At 33.5% G+C, this 17,369-nt stretch overlaps 1 protein-coding gene across 10 annotated transcripts in view; it reads right to left on the bottom strand.

Moving 5' to 3' along the window:
• The window catches only part of LOC105189389 (antichymotrypsin-2), a 77,707-nt gene that overhangs the window by 45,178 nt on the left and 15,160 nt on the right, over positions 1-17,369 (bottom strand). For 8 of the 10 annotated variants that reach the window (XM_011151449.3, XM_019844293.2, XM_025296659.1 and 5 more), the window contains exons 1-4: positions 13,999-14,171; positions 2,646-2,767; positions 811-993; positions 516-726 (exon numbers count right to left, since the gene is read on the bottom strand). In XM_011151449.3, the coding sequence (XP_011149751.1) occupies positions 516-726; positions 811-993; positions 2,646-2,767; positions 13,999-14,008 (526 nt within the window). In that variant the 5' untranslated portion in view covers positions 14,009-14,171. Of the gene's footprint in view, positions 1-515; positions 727-810; positions 994-2,645; positions 2,768-13,998; positions 14,172-17,369 lie in introns of those variants that run through there. The other 2 variants (XM_011151454.2, XM_011151453.3) reach the window with 1 other exon arrangement.

The following is a 17,369-nucleotide window of genomic DNA, read 5'->3' as shown; positions in this document are numbered from 1 at the left end:
TAAAGGTATACTAGTTTAAGACAAACATAAAAGCCCCTACCGTTTTGCGAGATTTGCAATACTTATCGAGTTATCAATTACAGAAATCTGACAAATGAACGCACGTTGAGATGGATGATTGGAGAAGCGTCGCAGCCTTTCGGGTTACAACGCGGCCCAGTCGACCTAGCAATTGTTGGCGGTGTGTGGCAAGACGTAGGTGCGGCGAGATAAAACAACGAATAGCGGCACGTTGTTCTTCCCTTCGCCGCGCACCGGCAACAGTTGCTGGATCGACTGGGCCGCGCTGTGGCCGAGCAGCTGCAATGCTTCTCCAATCATCTATGTCAGCGCGCTCCAGCTTCTCAGATTTCTGTCACTAATAACTCGATAATTATTGCAAATCTCGCAAATGGTACGGGACTTTTATATTTGTCTTAACCCAATCTACCTTCACACTTCGGATTGGCAGCTAATTACCGGACACCCTGTATAATTATCAAAATTATCATATAAATATAAAATATAAACTATACCTGCTTTAACAATGTTGTCGATGCGATTGTTAGTTTTTTCTTTGCTCCAGTCATTTATAGTATTCGCAGCCTGTTGGTTTTGTTTGAAGTCCACTGACTGAATGTCTGAATAGAAATAAGTTTGGAGACTATTCTTGTATTCAGGTTTTATCAAAAAATTACTCGCAATGAATATTTTGTTGGCGAGTTTTAACGTAACATTTTCGACATCCTATAAAAAAATAGCTGTAATTTTTTCACCAGTTTACCATCTAAAGGCCAAACTTTTTGTAATATTTTATGATTTAATAATTACATTCAGATTATTGATAAGATGCTGATAGCTTTCAAGAGTCTGTGCCTCCATTTCAGGAAGCTTAAGAACATTCTTAAACTGTTTCTTAGTTTCTCCTTCAGAGCCGGTTGCAGCCATGCTCAAGGCGACATTAGCACTCAGAGGAGAACATATCAAATTGCCTTCCTTCTCTTTCGCAATAGTCTAAAAAATCATTCGTCATAAATATCCTTACAATTCCAAGGTAATTATATCAATTTACTATAAATTTGATCGTTCTATTAGGTTGTTATTAAGTTCTGTGGTTTTTCCGGTAGATAGCGTTTGTCCATTGAAAAAGATAGCATGCGTCGCCTGAACCGCGGGTTGCCGCATACCCCTTGATAGGTCAGATAACGCTTGACATTTCGCGAGAAACTTTGTTGTATTTGGACGTGTTTTGTGTGCGCATTATTCGTTGAAAATGGAAGATTAAAAAGTGCATTTTCGGTACACTACTGTTTTTCTTCCGGAAAGGAGTAAAAGAAACAGACACACAACGTGAGATATGTGGCGTGTACAAGGATTCGGCCATAAGCGCTGACATTTGCCATTGGCAAACCGTTGGTTTGCGCACTTTCGTTTTGGAGATATGAATCTCATCGATGCTGCCCGCTACGGTCGTCCATCCATCACTGACGACGACCAAATCATGGCTGCAATCAAGGTTGACCGGCATTTGACGATGTAGAAGATCGCGAAGTACTTCGACATCGCCCATATAACTATTGTGCAGCGATTAAAACGACTTGGAATGACGAAGAAGGCGGATGTTTAGATCTCTCATGAGTTCACCGAAAAGAAACATTTTGGACCGCGTCATGATCTATGAATCCCTGCTGAAATAGTTGGAGGCCTTCCTCAAACGGGTGGTCACGGGAGACGAAAAATAGGTGGTGTACAACAACATCCGAGGTCAGTGGTCGTAGTACGAAGTGAGTCGTCACAATCAGTCGGCAAAGCATATTTATATCCGAAGAAAGTGATGCTGAGCATGTGGTGGGATTGACAAGGCGTCCTGTACTTCAAACTGATTCCGCGCGGTTCAGACCATCGACACCAAGACGTACTGCACTCAGCTGGATAAATTGAAGCAGGCAATGGCGGAGAAGTGGCCATTGATGAACAGGAAGGGCGTCATCTTTCACAACGACAACGATAAACCACACACTACTTTGGTAACCAAGCAGAAATTCTAGTGCTTTAGCTGAGAAGTCATGCAGTACCCACCGTACTCCTTAGACCTTGCGCCGTCGGATTATCACCTATTCCGGTTACTCCAAAACAATCTCGATGGGCAACGCTTTGATTCAGTGGACGATATACGAACATACTTGGAGGACTTTCTCGCACAGAAGTTGCGCGACTTCTACGAACGCGGCATTATGTCCCTTTCAGAATGTTGCCACAGTTGATTAAGATGAACAATACATTCTCGATTAAATAAATGTTTAAGTACAATAGATTTGTATTTCAATTTAGGACAGAAAAACCGCAGAACTTAATGAACGACTTAATATTGTTAAAATAGTTAAAATAGTTAAAATCAAATTAAATTTAATAATCTCACATTCAATTATTTTATTATTATCAAGTTACTAGTACGAAAAAAAAATTATCTAACTCATGTTTTATTAAAACAAATCGTGGTCTAACAAAACATGTAATTTCCAGTAATTATTTTTATTGATAATACATATATGATATATTAATGTGATAAGTATCAACAAATGAGAAAATATGTATTGCATTACAATCAATATTCAATAAACAATATTCTGATGGAATTCGAAATATTTAAATTTTATTACACTTACTTTAACAAAGTTGGTGGAAAATAATTGTACCCCCTGATTCACAGTTTGATAGGAAACAGGTTTAGGAGTCGGCACGGCCATCGTTGATGTTATTAGGCAAAGTGTCAAAAGGCCTCGTTGTACTACAATAATAAAAGAAAACAAGTTTTAATAGCACAAATCCATAATTCAGTATTCTTAATTTTATTATTAACGTCACAAAAAATTCAAGTATATTTACGTACGATCGATTTGATAAGCTAAAATAAAGAGTATGACATTTTCTTGCTCATTTATTATTTTAGCATAACAATGTATTATATTGTTATACACCACGGTATGTGGTGTCGCCCGTGTTTTAAATTGCTGAACAGCTGAGATAATCCGATCAGCTGAGTTTCGGAAAATCGATATCGGTCCACGAGATAGAAAAGTGATCTTCCTGGGCAACGAGTAAAATAATAACTGATGGAGTCGCACACGAGCCAACGTCACGGGCAGCCGTGTAGCGAACGATATTCTCTTATCTTTTATTCTTTATAGTACGACAGAAACTTGTAAATAAGAGAGAGAGTCTCTATACAGGGTGTTCTGTATAATTAGCTGCCAACCCGAAATGTGAAGGTAGGTTGAGTTAAGATAAACATGAAAGTCCCATAGCGTTTTGCGAAATTCGCAATAATTATCGAGTTATTAATGACAGAAATCTAAGGAGTGGGAGCGCGCTGACATGGATGATTGGAGAAGCGTTGCAGCTGCTAGGCCACAGCGCGGTCCAGTCGATTCAGCAACTGTTGCCGGTGCGCGGCGAAAGGAAGGACAATGCGCCGCTATTCGTTATTTTATCTCGCCGCACATACGTCTCGCCGCACACTACCAACAATTGCTGGGTCGACTGGGCCGCGTTGTAATCCGAGAGGCTGCGACGCTTTTCCAATCATCCATCTTAGCGCGCGCTCATTCGTCAAATTTTTGTAATTAATAACTCGATAATTATTGCAAATCTCACAAAACGGTATGGGATTATGTTTGTTTTAACTCAATCTACCTTCACACTTCGGGTTGACAGCTAATTACCAGACATCCTGTATAATAGTAGTAAAGGAAAGTTCTTTCTTTTTTTAAAAGTTTTGTCTAAGTTCATTTCGCGAACCCGGTACGCGCGTAGCGGTTGCGCGTAACAATATAATTAAAATTCATCATAATAACCACTGTCGCATTCTCAGTATTTCAATATTACTCACAAGTAGATGGCAAGACATGTAAAATCGATAATTGAATGAGTCATATTCCATTCGAATGGGGAGGTTGAGTACATAAAAATCCTAAAAGGGTTTGCGTGCATGGGCCTTCGTTTGCGAGAAATTTTCAATTAAAGAAACAGTTACATGTTAAGTGTAGTAACTTGGAATCAATAAGCGTGAAGCGCGATAGCTAAGGCGCGCGCTAGTATTTTGTCGTCTACGTTCAAGGAGTGTTCGAGTCCTCGCAGTGCCAAGTTCTTTTTTTTTATAATATTATGTATTACTATTATCTGAAATATTTTTTCATAAAAATTATATTTTTCAATATATTTATATATTTTGGGGTCCCGGTATTTCTTCCTCACCCTGTATATTTTTTAGTGATTATTAAACGAGGAAAAAATTTTAATGATAATATAACGCGAGGTGCGCTTCAGCTGATTTCTTACAGCGACGGACCTGAATACACCGCGATCGTCGCCTCGATCGCTGAACGCGGAGCGGTGGCAAGGGGATAGTAGGTGTCATCTCTTGAATTTCACCCGAAATGTGCAGATCGTCTCCACCTCTGATCTAGATTCTGTTTCAACTTTCCATTAACTTTTCACAAAACATCGATTAAAAATAAAAAATAATAGGAATATCCTACTTATTATTTAGCTTAAATTTAGAAAATAAATTTTTTATTTAAAAATTTTTTATTTAATATTATTTTATATTATTTTTAATATTAAATTACTCTTATTCGAGAACTATTAAGAGAAAAATGATAATTTTATAGAATTTTTTAGTATCTTCTACTTATCTGTGTATAAAATAAGATGTTTGAGATTATGTATTCATAAATAAAATGTCAAGAATTAACTCGTAAAATATATTAGAAGGTATTTGAAAAAATATCCTCTATACATGTGTTGTTGCACAACAACTTCAGAAGAGAGCATGGTTTCTTGTTAAGCTGAAATATATGTGGAATCACACATATGTATCGATAATGACGAACAGGAACATCTTGATATTTATACCATTACATTGATGCTATTTCATGAAGGAAAACCCGTCAAGATGTTATGATGCAACAACTTTGTTACGTATACTCGTGACTAATCACGCACGTCAACTAAAAATATATGACGCACAAACATATATTTCAACTTATTTATGTAACAATTTTCTTTGTAGTGGATACATCTGCATGTTGAAGGAAGAAACAAGGAGGAAATTAGTTGCTTTAGCCGAAGCGAATTCACAATAATAACTCTGACAGAATAATCGAAGCTCGAAACATAATCAATCAATTGAATCATGTTGTGTTATCAAGTATATACAGGGTAGGCCATTTTAATCTACATTTTAATCACTGAAATCTCTCAAAATCCATAAGTTTAAGACAAAAATGTTTCAGACAATAGTCGTATGGTTTCGAGAGGGCCATAAGAAGGTACCATTGGTTTGACCTTGAAGAGTTATTTGAAGGTCACGTTTAATTTTTTAAATGGAACACTGGTTTTTATTGCATATTTTTGTAGCTGACTTCGAAAGCTTTCCAAAACGCTATAATCAAATGTTTTCTCGTGAGGTACTTTTCGAGTTATAAAGTTTCAAAGCAGTATTTTGACTTTAAAATACGATATCTTGTATGTTGTCATGTTATGAGGTTAAGTTGACTCTTAGGGATCATTTCAAAGTCAAATCAACTTTTTACCCAAATCTCTGTAGTTATGCATGTCATGCATAAAAGAATTCGAATTATCCTACTTTTAGCGCTACCCAGGAACAACGACGTGGACGCAATTGAATTCTGTTCCCTTTGGGATACTTGATTAACGTGAGTCCCCTTGCCTCTCACGATTCGGGGTGCTTGATTAACGAACGAGCACCAACCACTAAAGAAGACATGGTAGGAAGAATTACAACTGCTTGCAGAAACATACCACGAGCTGTATTATTGAAAACTGTCGAACATTTTCATCGAAGGGTACAATTAGGTATTCAAGAAAACGGAAACGTTTTTGAACATTTGTTGTAAGAATGTTTCTGACAACTCGTGAGAGGCAAGGGGACTCACGTTAATCAAGCACCCTAAAGGGAACAGAATTCTACTGCATCCACGTCGTTGTTCCTGGGTAGCGCTAAAAGTAGGATAATTCGAATTTTTTATGCATAACATGCATAACTACAGAGATTTGGGTGAAAAGTTGATTTGACTTTGGAATGATCCCTAAGAGTCAACTTGACCCCATAACATGACAACATACAAGATATCGTATTTTAAGGTCAAAATACTGCTTTGAAGCTTTATAACTCGAAAAGTACCTCACGAAAAAACATTTGATTATAGTGTTTTGGAAAGCTCTCGAAGTCAGCTACCAAAATATACAATAAAAAATAATGTTCCATTTAAAAAATTAAACGTGACCTTCAAATAACTCTTCAAGGTCAAACCAATGGTACCTTCTTATGGCCTTCTCGAAACCATACAACTATTGTTTGAAACATTTTTGTCTTAAACTTATGGATCTTGAGAGATTTCAGTGCGTAAATTAAAATGGCCTACTCTATATACTATAATACAGAGTATTCCAGAACAACTTTTACAAAGCTCGTAGAGACATAGCCCGAATTAAACAAACATCCTATACATTCTAAACATAAATGTCCTATATCATTTTGCGATATTCGCAATAGTTATCGAGTTACTAATTACAGAAATCTGACGAATGAGCGCGCGCCGAGATAGATGATTAGAGAAACATCGTAGCTGCTCGGGCCACAGCGCGGCTCAGTCGATCCAGCAATTATTGGCGGCGTGCGGCAAGAGCGTAGGACATAAGAGCGACGAAATAAAACACGAATAGCGACGTGTTGGTCTTCCCCTCGCCGCGCACCAGCAGTAATTGCTAGATCAACTGGGACGCACTATGGTCCGAGCGACTGCGACGCTTCTCCAATCATTTATCGGTGCGCATCCACATTTCGGATTTTTGTTATTAATAACTCGATAATTATCGTGAATATCATAAAACGGTACGGATCTTAACCGATTCTATGCCCCCACAAGCTCTGTAAAATTGTTCTGGGACACCCTGTGTACCAAGTGTTTTATTTTAATCAATCTAGTCAATTTTCTCCGAAATTATTAATAATACAAAAAACTTATAAGTTATACTTTAAGTAAGTATGTTGACATTTTCAATCAGAACTTATAAGTAAAATATTCATAAATCCTGATTAAAAATGTAAACATAAACACTGAAATTTGTCTGAGAACTACTTTCATATTTTAAACACATATCTATTACCTTGAGTAATTATTAGTATTCTCCAAGCTTTTTCAAAAGTAAATATTAATCATTGTTTCAATTACTGCAATGAATCGTTATTCTATTTCAAAAAAAGTTGATACACTAGTGATATTTGGAGAATATGGAAGAAATTCTCATAAATCTGTAGTCTTGTACAGGATGTTGTACCAACATACAGAATAAGGTGACAGATTGTATAGCAAGATTTACTGGAATACACGTGGTCATTGTCAAATTTAATATTAAATATTAATAAAAGTAACATTTCTGATAGTACGTTAAATTCGTTTTAATAACACATTATATTAGGTGCGTTTAATTTTTTGCCCTTTTTACAAAATTTTGTTTATTTATAAAAAAACAAGTAGTTACCTAATCTTCAAAGTAATTCCCCTCACTTTCTACAGATTTCTGCCATCTTTCAGGCAACTGTCGAATTCCATTTCGAGAAAAAGATTGTTGTTTTAAATCGATAAACTCAACGATACTTTTTTTAATATCTTCAATAGATGTGAAGTGTAAATCAGTCATGTAATGTTGCAAAGATCTAAAAGTATAGTAATCTGAAGGGACGAAATCTGAAGTATACGCTGCGTAAGAAAAAATTTCCTAACTCAAGGTGATGGTTTCTAGTGTTGTTTTTCCTGTGCGTGATCACGCGTTGTCTTACAGCAAAATTACTTTCCTTCTCCCAATGCCGGTAAAAGACCTTTTCTTCTCAAATGCGTCACTCATTTAAATTAGTTATTGCCAATAACGCTCAGCAGTGACATTTTGACTGAGTTTGAGCAACTCATAGTGAATAATAGCCTTTTGGTCCCACTAAATATACAGCAAAACATTTTTGCCTGAATGTTTAGTTTTGCAGTGTTGGTCGATAGCCCACCCAGTTAAACCCACGATTTTCGCCTCTTCGGATTGTCATAAAATATCCACTTTTCATCACAGGTCACTATTTTTTGCAGAAAATCCTTTTTTTAAATCTGAATAGCAAGAACATAGCAGTGTCGCGACATCTATTCTTGTTTTCAGGAGTGAGTTCATGCAAAACCCAATTACTCTCCTTCTGAATCTTCCCCAGCTTATGTAAGCGTTGGAAAATGGCTTGTCAGGTTACTCCAAATAAATCTGCAAGCTCTGCCTGCATGCGACAAAGATTTTCCTCCAAAAGTTCTTTGAGTTCTTTATTCTTAACTTTTTTTTATTGTCCTGGGCATTCTTCGTCTTTGAGATCCAAATTTCTACTCTTAAACGTTTGGAACTACTTCTTATATTGAGTTGCTAGAAAAGTCATGACGCACCTTTGCAATAGATGACGCTAATTCATTTTTGGAAGTACTAGAGTTATTCGCCTCTATTATTGCTATGTCATTTGACAACTGACAGTTCTAGTTTCATTCTAAAAAAAAAATTGAGTGATTTGGTTGAGTTTTGAAGATTTTACAACAAGTTGAAGATGGAAGATCAAACTGTATATTTTCGCCATATTTTACTGTTTTACTTCCGCAAAGAGAAGAATGCGCGTCAAACTTGTGAAAAGTTGCGTAAGTTTACGGTGACAATGCTCTACAAGAACATCAGTTCCAGAACCAACGATGGTTCACGAAATTCTGTGCTGATGATTTTGATTTCAACGACGTTCCTCGGTCAGGGAGGCCCACCGAGGTTGATGACGACAAAATAAAAGCACTGATCGAGTCAAACCCATGTTACATGATACGAGAGATTGCAGAAATATTAAACATCCATCATTCAAGCGTTCATGACCACCTAAAGAAGTTGGAATAGCTGGGGTAAGCAAGCTCGATATTTGGGTTCCTCATGAACTCACAGAAGTTCATTTGACGGCGCGTATAAGCATCTGCAATATGCTCATTAAACATGAGGAAAACGATCCCTTTTTAAAGCGAATGATAATTAGTAATGAGAAGTGGATTGTTTACAACAATGGAGCGCAAACGGTCCCGACGCGATGATTCGTCTCAAACGACATCGAAAGTAGACATTCATTAGAGGAAGGTTATGCTCTCAGTGTGGTGAGATTTTAAAGGTGTCGTGTTTTTCGAGTTCTTACCAAGGAACCAAACAATCAATTCGAATGTGTACTGTCGGCAATTAAACAGTTTGGACGAATCCATTATCCAGAAACGTCCAGAGCTTGTTAATCGTAAAAGAGTTATGTTTCATCACGACAACGCGAGACCACATACAAGTTTGATCATCCGTCAAAAATTATTGGAGCTTGGATTGGATGTGTTGCCATACCCACCATACTCGCCTGACCTTGCGCCTCAGACTTTCACTTGTTTCACTCTCTTCAAAACTCCTTGCGTAGTATAACGTTAAATTCAGATGAGGCTGTAAATCAACACCTTGTTCAGTTTTTCGCCGATAAAGACAGGTCCTTCTATGAACGAGGAATTATGAAGCTCACTAAAAGATGGCAAAGGTCATCGAATAAAAAGGACAATATATCATTGATTAATCTTTGTTCTTTATATAAATAAATGACCTTTGAAAAACATAGAAAGAATACGTCCTAACTTTTCCGACAACCCAATATTACATCAGTAATCCTATATACCTGGTCTATCGTAGAGTGTCTGTCTCGGAAGTTAAATTGATGTATTGGTATTGTTTCAGTTTTATCAATTATAAGTTTGATTTGTTTAAATAGTAGTTTTTCAAAGAGTTTTGACATTATGGGTAATAAAGATATGGGTCTATATGATTTGAATATCATTTGATGACTTTCCTGGTTTAAACATCATAATAACTTCCGCAACTTTTCAAAGTTACGGTATGTATTTTAATCTAAACGCGGCATTTATGAAGTAGTTAAGTTTACTCCTTTCGGGGAAGTTGACGAAGAATTTCACCCGTAATAAGATCAAAACCTGGGGCTTTTCTGGATTTTAAGTTTTTCTTGAATTCGTTCGCTACTTCTTTTGGAGTGACTAATTTTAATTCATTATCTTCAATTTTTTCCCGAACCCAGTTTGTCGAACTTAGTACTTAAGGAAATTATATTTCATATTTAATGACCTAATAATACTAGATGGTGTGTATTAATATAATACTTGAATATCGGGATAATTATGATGAGCCAAGAATCGAAAAATAGTACTAATAATACTAAATACGTAATACCAAAAATTAATATCAACTTTTCGATGATCCACTATGACATTACCAAAAACCAGTACCGATTATCGAACTTCTCTATTATAACAACAGTTCCAAAAATCAATGCCAAAATTACTCTCATATTTCCAATTAGAAATTTATTCAGTATATTATTTCGATACTGAAAGATAAGGGGAGGCATCTGATACACTTCTTTTACCAATTTCAGCATTAGTCCTGTAAACGTACTCTTTGGCTCTGTATCACTTGAATACAATTATAAGATATCAATTCAGATACCAAGCAAATACCATTAATATTGCTTTCTTAATACTGATTCAATACTGGGCCACTATCTAAAAAGTCTTTCGATACTAGTCGGTATCTTACCAGTTTTCGATATTGGCTAATATAATACAGGGTGGGCTAAATAATTTATTACAAACTATTCTCTGTGAAACCACTAGAATATGTATTATAGACTTGAATTTTACATTAAATGAAATATGAAGGCTGACTATTTGGCGTGCAAAAATACTTTTAATGGGATCTTTTAGAGAACAAAGAGGGATCCCTCATTTCTTTTATAGAATAGGGTATAATTTCTTTTTTATTCGAATAGTTCTCATCAAAATTAATAACATTTATTTGAGAGAAATATTTCTTTTTATTTTACATTATTAAAGAGTTATGGAAAAAAATACATTTCGGATGATAATTTCGAAGTAATGTTGAAGGATATCAAAATAAACGAATTCAAAATAATGTAAATACATTCTGATTTGAAAGACTTTTTTTAACGTTCAAATGGGAGAAATGTCCAAGAATTTTTAAATACGTATTAATGCATTTGTAACTATTGTTTCAGACATCTGATAATACTAATAGAGTAATAGATCTACAAGCAGTACGTATTCTTATTTTTATATCTTCTTTCGTTGTAGAAGCAATAATCATTACCTTTTGTTTTACATATCTCCACAAAAAGAAATCTAACACCGAAGTGGCCATAAAACAGGTCCGCCACGTCCAAGTTCAAACGTTTAATCTACGCAGGAGACTCGATAATACTGAAGAAACCTATCCATCTCTCCAGTCTAATCAAGTGTAAAGTTATTAATATCTTATAAGAAATTATCTTCTCTATGCCAGACACGTTTGTAAACATGGTAAGTTTGAAATAACTTAGAAGAAATCTAAATATATTCAGTAAATCAAATTGATTTTTTTCATCATTCTTTAACAATGCAGAATAAAAAGAAATATTTCAAGTAAATGTTACCAATTTCAATGAAAATTATCCGAATAAAAAGAAATTATACTTCGTTCCATTAAAAAAAATTAGTATCTTCCTTTATCTCCTTAAAAGTTCTCCTCAAAAATCTTCTTTACGCAAATAATCAACTCTCATGTTCTATTGAATATAAAAAGAAAAAATTCAAATCTATAACTCCAGTAATTTCGGAGAAAATAGTTTGTAACAGATAATTTGATCTACTCTGTATGCAATTCCTATCTGGATATTATTGTCATATTTTGTAATCCAATCAATCAGTTAAAATTTGATATAATCTTTTCCAATTAGTTCGACGGATAATGTTTTAACAGAAATTTTCTTCAGTTATTTTTTTCTTGATACCCCGCAATTTATATAATTTATAATTTATTATTTATAATTTATAATTTTATGTTAAAATCGCGATTATGAAATGCGTTTTACAAGAAATGTTTGTTTTTTATAAAGATTGCAAAATAAAATGCTGCGCGATTCACCCGATTGTACATCACGAATTTGCGAAGATATAAGACAAAGAATACGAATATAAACGTGAAGTAAAAGATATACGATGATAAATATATTATGTGCAGATATAATTATGATTATGAATAATATTATTGCAGAAAGACACAATTAAACATAGCCAACTGAATACACTACATTTCCAGCGCGTGTAGCGTGAAATATATGTTATCATTGTTATTGTTATTATATGGCAATAGTTGCCATATGATGATATCAAGAATGGAAAAGTTCAACAGTTATCATACGATGGCATATGTGTTTTATAGAAGTACTTTATTTATTAGTACAGTGTTCACGCTAAGCGAAGCATAATGCAACAAATATTATTTTGAGTTAATAAATATCGAAAGTAATACCAATGTGAAAATGATAAATCATTGATTCAAATAAGCAATAAAATATTTTAAATATTCTTATTCACTTCCATATATAAATCTCTATGTATCCAATGATACATTTCCAATTACATACACATATGCGCATGTATATACACGACGTACGCGCACGCGCGCATGTACATATTAAATTTTGCTAAGGAACATATAATAAATTTTTTAGTAAACTGTAGTTCTTAAAATATAAAATAGCATATATGAAAATGGAAGGATAATAAATTAAGATAGAATATCAATATTTTTCTTTTAGCTATAACATTTTATAATTTTTATTAAATTTTAAAATTAAAAGTACTTATATATTTAATATGCAAGTTTAGTATATGATTTTAGTATATGATACGCAAATCGCAAAGTACTGTTCTAACTAGAAAATTAGAAATTAAATTATGGCTAAACATGCGACTAAATTTAGTATTATTACAAATTCATTGCATGTACAGTAAAATGATATAGATATTATGATGCTAATAATAAGTAACAAGAAAAAAAATTAACACTTTATAAGCAGAATATAAATCGACGGTATTGACGGGAAAAGATGGTTCGCAGATGGTGGAGCGGATCACCTTGAAACCACTATCACGAGAGAACTATGACTCGCCTCGAACATGAATTATCATGGAATATTCGACTATAAATTAACGCATATCAATAATGCACGTCATCCAGCCGAAAGAATTTGAAATGAGCTACGAAGTGAAAGCCGTATGCCGATAGCGATAAGCACATTTAGTAATGAGCATTTTGAAGCACAAAGAGGTTATCGCAGAGCTTAGCGTAGTGCTGATTATAACATCGATATCTCATCTAATCATGTTATTGCAAAAGCTAAACAAAAATATCTACGAGTTCTCCCTCGAAGAAGAAGAACAAGAACAAGAAAGAAAATATTTTTAATAAAATCTGGATAAATACATCAGTTCCTGAATTATACAAGTTACATTTGTTATGAAAATATCTAAGCAATGTATTTATAAATTTCGGAATATTTACATATAAGATAATATTAAAGGCTAAAAACGCCCTTGCTTTTCTTCAATTTGAATAATAAAGTTGAAGATTATTCAATTTTTATATTTAATCGATAATAGACATGTAATTTATAAAATATATTTACGTCATTTACGTTATCATTCTCTAAAACATTTTACTGTCGATTGAAAAAAACGGTATCTGAACTTCAATTCCGATATAATTATGTTTAGTTGTGTTTTTATGCTATAGTCGTAGAAAGATATATTGATTATCATAGATAAATAAGAGATGGTCAATCCAGGCGTATTTACAATACTAGAATTTAGATCTAAGTAGAAATCACTCGATTTGAATCCCCATTTTGATCATTTTGCGGATCAGACATAACCGGATGATCAATTTTATTTGTGTCCATCAATCGTCAATCATCATAAAACGAAAAAAACAAAACATATGGTAAAGACTAATTCTATTAGATCAGCATCGTTCTCAGTATCGTTGTCGATCAACAAATTTACTCACGCTTGTTCATCTTTCCTCGTTTTGACGTATCGTCTTCTTCGAATGCAGAATACCGACTGTGAGACTAAAAGCAGCGAACGAACGTGAAGTAAGCATTTACCAGTACCTCTTAAGAAGATCCCGGCCCCCGAACATAGCGATCGCGCAAGCAGCGACCAATCCGTGTAAAGCTCAGACGTTCGAATCGCTGTAGATTTTAATCAATCGCTGTGACCTTGAGGAACCCCATTATACTAGGCATGACCCATAGTATAAATAACAGTATTTATAACACAATAAGAATTTCGAAACATTACCACGATGATTACTATTTTTCTTTTTATACTTTTTTTCTTTTTCTTTGGTAAATCAATCGATCTTTTCGACTAATAAGTTAAAATTGTCGACACACCGATACGTTCTGCCTCGTATAAGTGTAAAGCGATTGTACGTCCAATTATATAGTCAAAAAGACATCTTTTTCACTTGATACTAAATATTACTAGTTATTACTGCAATATATACAGAATGTCTGGATTAAAACTTCTGATGACACATGTACAGACAAAACTCGTTAAACTATATAGAAAAATATTTACCATTTTATAAATTACTGCATAAAGCACACATCGAGATATTAAATAAATTAAATTAGTCAATTGACACACGTAATACGGTGGAACGAATTCTATAGATAGTTGAAAAAGACACGTTTTGAGTTTTTAACTGTTTTCCTAATAACAGAAAACATCGAATGGTAACGGAAAGCAGAATAAACAGCGTTGTAAATAGTGAATAGCATTATCTTATATTTCACGCGTGATCTTTAGTCGTATGTTTATATTTACCACGTTAATAGGAGATTAAGAAACCAATCCAAAACACGTCCTTTCGAACTGCCTTACAGACTTCATCGTGCGCGTCGATTAATCAATTTTATTTTATTAATGTATCTATACTTTAAGTCATAGATTATAAAATAGTAAAAATTGTGCTATTTAATTTAACGAGTTCTATTTATATATAAGCGATCGGACATTTAAATCAAGGTATTCTGAATATTTTGTAGATATTAAATCCATATCCTGATATGACTGCCCTGCTCAAAATAATAGATCGAACACAACAGAAACATGCTCTGTCCCGAATCATTTATAATTTTAATTCCATTATCCCACATATTATTACAACAGACAAATAATGCAAAGTTATGAGACTTCCATATATCCTGAATTACTTTATAATATTTTGCTATACCAATTATGAATATTGATACATTAGTCAATAAAAAACAATCTACATTCACCCGCAAAAAAAAACGGGCCACTAAATTTTAGCATAGTTTTCTGCATATGTTTCAATAGCTAGATAACTCAGCCAAAAATTATTAGTATTGATATGAAACAAGGCTCAAATTGAAGCTTGGATATTTTTTGTCAATAACCAAAAACCTAAAAATGAATTATAATAAATGCTTTACAAAATGGTGGATGTGAAAGATAGACTTCGATTAATGAGGAAAGAAAAATTTGTTTCTTAACTGTTCCACTGCTCAGGGGAATCGATTCTCTGATACAAAAATGTATGAGGTTTAAAGTTCATTTATTTCCTAACAAATTCATATTTTAATAATTTTCCTACAACCTATTTTGATAAAATTATGCCGTTTTGAAGAAAATGTTACAAAATGGACAATCTTTTCTCATAAAGCCTGCGATTCAGAATAAAAATTATCGTAGAAAACTTGTTTAAAAAGGAAATTAACATGTAACTCGACCAAAATGTTCCATGTGGTGGTAGATAATCAGATTTAAATCTGATGTGATTGTATACGTGAACATATGCATGCATGTATATGTCCTGCTCTTAATGTTACCAAGATCAACGGCGTGGAAGTGGCAAGAATCTGATCCTATGTGTGTGGGTGTGGGTGTGTGTGTGTATACGTATGTATGCGTGCGCGTGCGTGTATGTGTGTGTGTGTTTAACTTTAATAGTGTGTATCGCTTCCTCTCGTATTTAACAAATCTACTATTCGTTGGGGCATATAGTAAATCAAATTTCTAATTTTTTCTCGTTTTACGTTGTTCCATTATTCTTACAAAGCATTGCGAAGTGCTGCTAATGTTTGAATATTATGTTTTTTTATTCTTCGTTTCAGCATGTTGCTCATAAATACTCGATAGGATTCACATCCTGACTCATAACATTTTCCTCAAAACAGCATAACTTCATCAAAAGAGTTGTGGAAAAATGATTAAAATATGGATTTATTAGGAAATAAATGAGCTTTAAATTTCATACATTTTTGTACTAGAAAATCGATTTCCCTGAGCAGTGGAACAGTTAAAAAATAAATTTTTTCCCCATTAATCGAAGCCCATCTTTAACATCTGCTATTTTGTAAAACATTTATTATAATTCATTTTTAGGTGTTTGGTTATTGACAAAAAATATCCAAGCTTTAATTTGAGCCTTGTTTCATATCAATATGATAATTTTTGGCTGAGTTATCTAGCTATTGAAAGATATGCAGAAAACCATGCTAAAATTTAGTGGCCCGTCTTTTTTTGCGAGTGAATATATTATACATGATCTGTAGAATCTTGTACGATACTTTTCTATACTAGGATTGTATATTCTATTCTATTATATAATATTCCATAATGTTTCATTCTCCTATTCTATGATCTTTCATGACATTTCAATAAACAAAGAATATTAAATTTACTTTTGAAACGTTGGTTATTATATATAATTTTGTAAAGATTTTACATAATTTTTAAATGTTTTTGAAGTTAATTAATAATATTATTCTTTTTAAATATTCTAAAATATTTTTAAAATATAAATTAAAATATTTTTTAAATGTTATATTAAATGTTATTGTCCAAAAAGCAAAATACATTTCGAACAGCGTGCGCATGCGTGCATATATATAGGGTGTCCCATTTTAATGTCCCACCCCAAACAACTCTTCAGTATTGAAGTTTCAAGAAAAATGATCTAAATAAAAATTGTAGGGATTTAAGCGAGCTACCTTATGATGACCTTGACCTCTATTTTCAAGATCATTTGAAGGTTAACTTGCGTTTTTTAAATGGGAAGCCTTATTTTTATTACACTGTTTTTTTCAACTAGTTAATTTGAACAACTTTTGTCAAACATTTTTTTATTTGTCTAATATTTTTTTGAGATATTTGAGAAAAACTTGAAAACTTTTCAACATTTAACTTATGATATCTCGCTAACTATTCGTCGGAAGAAAAAGTGATACTAGACTTTATTTAGTCTCAAAAATATATTATATTGTTATATATTGTTACAACATATATTGTTACAATAGCGCCCTGACTTTTGTTAACTTACTGACTTTTGGAAATTTCAAGATC

Source organism: Harpegnathos saltator, unplaced genomic scaffold (genome assembly GCF_003227715.2).
Source record: "Harpegnathos saltator strain DR-91 unplaced genomic scaffold, Hsal_v8.6 scaffold155, whole genome shotgun sequence".
Taxonomy (NCBI): domain Eukaryota; kingdom Metazoa; phylum Arthropoda; class Insecta; order Hymenoptera; family Formicidae; genus Harpegnathos; species Harpegnathos saltator.
The sequence above is the reverse complement of the archived record's forward strand: the minus strand, read 5'-3'. Positions and strand labels throughout refer to the sequence as shown.